The sequence below is a fragment of the Cynara cardunculus genome (genome assembly GCF_001531365.2).
Source record: "Cynara cardunculus var. scolymus isolate 2C chromosome LG 5, CcrdV1, whole genome shotgun sequence".
In the NCBI taxonomy this organism is placed as follows: domain Eukaryota; kingdom Viridiplantae; phylum Streptophyta; class Magnoliopsida; order Asterales; family Asteraceae; genus Cynara; species Cynara cardunculus.
Window position 1 is genome coordinate 10,553,898 of NC_037532.1, and position 5,892 is coordinate 10,559,789.

The following is a 5,892-nucleotide window of genomic DNA, read 5'->3' on the forward strand; positions in this document are numbered from 1 at the left end:
GTATACGTATAATGTATAAATATAAGTGTAATATGTTAAGTCGACTCTAGAACCTTGTTGAAACAATAATACTCTATTGTGTCAGTATGGTTTCTCGCGGATCAACAAGGAACGCCCGCAATGGGGGAGGTATCAATGGCGTAGCCCAACCGACAGTTCGGGGACGGACACGAGCCCAAAGTCGAGGTCGCAAAAGTGTCTGAACCGCTAGTTCGAGTATGACCCCATCCGCGCCAGCTAGTTTGGCTATCGGTAGGAGCCAAGGGGGCCAAGGAGGAGAAATTCCTCTCACAAAGGAAGTGATGGCTGAACAAATGGCACAAGTCCTCCGGAATACGTTGCCAAATATGCTTAAAGAAATGTTGGGTGACAGACTTAAGGATAATGAAAGTGGGGAGGAAGGAAGCGTTCGACACGAGAACACTCAAGTCCCTGAAAGGGTGGAAGTGTCTGATAAAGAGAAGGTGGAGTCGCTCATCATCGAGAGAACCGAGTTGACTGCAAAGGAGAGAGGATGCAGTTTTAAAACATTCAAAGGCACCGGGCCGAAGGAATTTAAAGGAATAGAGGGCCCAGTTGGCCTGATGAACTGGGTAGCCAAGATGCAGAGCTTCTTCAAAATTTGTAGATGTGCGGAAGATCAAAAGGTGACTTATGCCACCACAACCTTTGTGGACTATGCATTGCATTGGTGGGAGACTGAGTGTGCTATCAGAGGTGATGAGGGCATTGCTGCCATGACGTGGGAGCAAATGAAAAAGACGATGATGGATAAGTACTGCTCGCAAACAGAGGTGAACAAGCTAGAATCCGAATTCCTGAGATTAAAGCAAGGATCATTGTCAGTTCAAGAATATGTTAACGAGTTTCTTGAAAAAGCGAGGTTCGCCAGTTACCAGGTGGCTACCGAGGAGAGAAAGATAGGTCGTTTCAAGGACGGCCTAAGAATCGAAATCAAACGTTACGTGGACATGACTAAGCCGACCACTTTCGTACAAGCAATGGAGATGGCAAAGGTGGCAGAGGAGAACAACGTTAGAGAGACTGGTGATAGAAGAGAGGCAAAGAGAAGGTGGGAAGGATTGAGCAAGTTCAACAAGAAATCCAAATGGACTCCTACTCTGGCAAAAACACGAAGTGAGGAATTCACTATCCCTTCATGTAACAAATGCAACAAGAGGCATAGAGGAGAGTGCAGAGCAGGGAGCCTGACATGCTATAAATGTGACAAACCGGGGCACACCGCACGAGAGTGCCCGGAAGGAAGGACTTGTTACGAATGTGGGGCTACGGGACATTTGCGYCCTGACTGTCCAAARYGTCGCAATRGTGCGACACCCCACGGGAAGACAGTGAATAACGGATTCGGGAAGAGAGCGGAAAATAGGAAGGAGCTACCTAAGGGACACGGCCGAGCTTACAACATGACTTTGGAGGAGGCCAAGGAAACACCCGACGTCTTATCTGGTATGTTCCCTATSAACAATGTGTATGCACATGTGTTATTTGATTCGGGTGCGAATGGTAGTTTTGTGTCTACTACCTTCTGTCACTATCTGAATAGGAGTGCCTGTAGACTAGACAAAACCTACACTGTAGAAACAGTCGACGGTATTCAGTGTAAGATAGACGAAGTATTTGATGAATGCACGATTGTTATAGATGGGAAGGATTTCCCTGTTAGGCTTATGCCAATGTGCCTAGGAGGTTTTGACGTAGTCTTAGGGATGGATTGGTTGTCCAACAATCATGCGCAAATACTATGCAATAAAAAGATGATCAAGATTCAAACTCCGGAAGGAGAAACGATCCAGGTTTACGGTGATCGAAAGAAGTGTTGCGTAGGGTTGATCAATGCAATTAAGGCGAATAAGTGTCTGCGGAAGGGTTGTGTGGCTTACTTGGCATACACCATCGACGCCAAGCTCGAAAAGAAGGCCATACATGAGGTACCAGTGGTGAAGGATTACCCAGAAGTATTTCCGGATGAATTACCGGGAATACCACCGGAACGTCAGGTAGAGTTCCGAATCGATTTGATACCAGGTGCGGTACCAATCGCGAGGGCACCTTATCGCTTAGCCCCAACAGAGATGCAAGAGCTAATGAAGTAATTGCAAGAACTCTTAGATAAAGGATTTATCCGTCCAAGCTCGTCGCCATGGGGAGCATCGATCTTGTTCGTCAAAAATAAATACGGCACGATGAGGATGTGTATCGATTATCGGGAGTTGAACAAAATCACGATAAAGAACAGATATCCATTGCCAAGGATCGACGACCTTTTCGATCAGTTGCAAGGAGCCAGCTGTTTCTCGAAAATTGATTTGAGATCAGGTTACCATCAGTTGAAGGTTCGAGAAGAGGACGTGTCAAAGACCGCTTTTAGGACTCGATACGGACATTACGAATTTGTAGTAATGCCGTTTGGGTTAACAAACGCACCTGCGGCATTCATAGACTTGATGAATCGAGTTTGTGGACTGTATTTGGATCAATTTGTCATAGTCTTTATATATGACATTTTGATCTATTCGAAAAGTAAAGAGGAGCATGAACAACACTTAAGGATGATTCTTGAATTATTAGCAAAAGAGCAATTGTACGCCAAGTTCTCAAAATGTGAATTTTGGTTGCATGAGGTACAATTCCTCGGTCACGTAGTCAACGCGGAAGAAATCAAGGTGGATCCGGCTAAGATTGATGCAGTTATGAACTGGGAATCTCCAAGGTCAGTATCGGAGATCCGAAGTTTTCTAGGCCTAGCGGGGTATTACCAAAGATTCATCCAAGATTTCTCCAAGATGCTTTGACAACACTGACAAAGAAGTCGGTTAGGTTTGATTGGGGGACGAAACAAGAAGAAGCCTTTTGGATACTCAAGGAGAGCCTAAGCACTGTACCGGTTTTAGCACTACCGGAAGGAGTAGAAGATTTTGTCATTTACAGCGATGCATCAAAGATGGGTTTAGGTTGTGTACTAATGCAGCAAGGCAAGGTCATTGCATATGCGTCTCGTCAATTGAAGGAAAACGAGAGGAAATACCCAACTTACGACATGGAATTAGCAGCTGTTGTCTTCGCGTTAAAAATCTGGAGACACTATCTGTACGGTACGAAGTGTATGATCTATACTGACCATAAGAGCCTTAAGTACTTGTTTGATCAAAAGGAGCTAAATATGAGACAAAGAAGATGGATGGAACTACTTAAAGATTATGATTGTGAGATTCACTATCATCCAGGTAAGGCAAATGTAGTTGCCGATGCACTTAGTAGGAAGGAGAGAAACGGACCAATCAGAATTCGAGCCATCTGGATGGGTGTTAAAGTGGAACTTCTAGACCAAATACAAGATGTTTAAAAGGAAGCTTTGCTCGAAACGAACATCAAAAAGGAGAGAATGATTGGACAAATTAAGACCTTGACAGCTGGACCAGATGGAATATATAGACATGGGAATCGGGTTTGGATTCCTAGTTTGGGAGATCTAAGAAAGGTAGTGATGGATGAAGCACATAAGTCCAAATATACTATGCATCCAGGTAGTAATAAGATGTACAAGAATATAAAAGAAAGCTATTGGTGGCCTGGCATGAAAAGGGCAGTAGCTAGCTACGTGGGAAAATGTTTGACGTGCTTGAAAGTGAAGACCGAGCACCAAAGACCGTCTGGATTGTTGCAACAAATGGAGATCCCAGTTTGGAAGTGGGATATGATAACGATGGATTTTGTTACCAAACTTCCAAGGACGGTAAAGGGACATGACGCCATATGGGTAATTGTGGATCGACTAATGAAATCTGCTCATTTCTTACCGATCAATGACAAGTATACATTAGAAAAATTGGCCCAACTGTACGTCAATGAGATCGTGTCGAGACATGGTGTGCCGATATCCATTGTCTCAGATAGAGATGCTAGGTTTACTTCGAGGTTTTGGTCAAGTTTCCAACAAGAAATGGGAACGCGGCTGAACATGAGCACTGCATATCATCCTCAAACTGRTGGCCAGAGTGAAAGGACAATACAAACACTAGAAGATATGTTGAGAGCTTGTGTGATTGACTTTGGAGGTAGTTGGGACAACCACCTCCCATTGATAGAATTTGCTTATAACAATAGTTATCATTCGAGCATCAAGGCGGCGCCTTTTGAAGCGTTATATGGCCGCAAGTGTAGAACTCCAATTTGTTGGGCAGACGTTGGAGAAAGGCAACTAGCTGGACCCGAGTTGGTCCAACAGACATCTGATAAAATCGTACAGATCAAGGAAAGGTTAAAGGTTGCGCAAGATAGGCAAAAGAGTTATGCTGATAGAAGACGTCGACCTTTGGAATTCCAAGTAGGTGATAAGGTTTTGTTGAAGATATCGCCATGGAAGGGGGTCGTAAGATTTGGGAAGAAAGGTAAGCTAAGTCCAAGGTATATCGGACCGTTTGAAATAACTGCAAGAGTAGGAGCAGTTGCTTATCGGTTGAAGCTACCGGAGGAGTTAGGCAGTATTCACAATACCTTTCATGTGTCAAACTTGAGGAAGTGTTTAGCTGACGAATCWAYTGTTCTGGATCTGGAAGACATCRAGGTTAACGACAAACTCGCCTATGTGGAAGAGCCAATTGACATATTGGATAGGAAGACGAAAAGACTAAGAAACAAAAGTATACCATTGGTATTAGTTAAGTGGAAATTCCACAAGGGAGCAGAAATGACGTGGGAACCAGAAGAAGAGATGAAGGCTAGATATCCTCAGTTGTTTTAGCAAGTTTTAATTCCGAGGACGGAATTTCTTGAAGGAGGGGAGAGTTGTAAAACCCAAAAATTTGTGGAATAAATAATTTATCTTTATTAGTATTTTATTTTAAGAATATATATATATATATATATATATATATATTAAATAAAAATAGAAGGTTGAAATAAGTTTAAAAGTCGGACCAAAAGTGAAGGAAGAAGTCAAGACCTGGGTGAAAGTTGTCAATTCGCGGAAGTTAAGGGACTGGGTCGTGTGTAAGCAGGTCCAAACCAGAAGGACCTGTTTTGTAAATAGGCAACAGACCTGCAACAGGGTGGCCTGCTATCAATGATCAAGAGAGACAGAAGAGGAACAGGCGGTGCCTGGTTCAAAAGGGGAAACTGTGACCTACCGGTTGCAGGCTGTGGAGAAGCCGTTCACAGCCTAAAACTAGGGATTCGGCCGATTTGGTCAACTAATAGGCTAAATCGTTTGAGTATATATTATGGGCACTGGTTAGGGTCGCTATTCATTTGAAAAGAAGAAGGAAATCGTTGAGCTTGAGAGAGAGAAACCGGAGTTCAAGACCAGGCAAGAACCCCCTGCTTTCCCGTCATTTAGAGGTAAATACTCAACCAAAATTTATGTTGTTACAATGTTTAGCTGTGCCTTTGGCCCTGTATAGAACTCTAGAAGGCTCATGTTCCAAACTTCGTGTTTTAGAGTTCGAATTCAAAGTTTAGATTTCATTTGGTGAATACGCTGTATCGCGTTTTGTTTAGAAACCACTTTAAAGAAGGTTATACAGAAGCTCTGTATGAGAGCTCTGTATCAAGTTATATGGTACAGAAGCTCTACATGGGAGCTTTGTATCAAGGTATAATAGCCAGAAGCTCTATATGAGAGCTCTGTATCAAGTTGTGCTAGACAGAAGCTCTGGAAGAAACCACAGAGGGGCTCTGGTCCTTGATGTGGAATTATTTTCTATGGGTTGGTTCAACTAGAGGCTCTGGTCGTGAAGCCAGAAGCTCTGGAAGAGAGACCAGAGGGGCTCTCGTCATATATTAGTGCAACCAGAGGCTCTGGTCATGAAGACCAGAAGCTCTGGAAGAGAGACCAGAGGGGCTCTGGTCCTGAATGGCAAATATTTTCTAAGT

The 5,892-nt window shown here is 43.5% G+C and overlaps 1 protein-coding gene across 1 annotated transcript; it reads left to right on the forward strand.

Annotated features, from left to right (window-relative positions):
* The first annotated feature begins 218 nt into the window (after nucleotides 1–218).
* On the forward strand, nucleotides 219–2,114 carry LOC112512802. Its single transcript, XM_025118943.1, has one exon. The coding sequence runs from the start codon at nucleotides 219–221 to the stop codon at nucleotides 2,112–2,114; it is 1,896 nt and encodes a 631-aa protein (XP_024974711.1).
* Nucleotides 2,115–5,892: the final 3,778 nt, after the last annotated feature.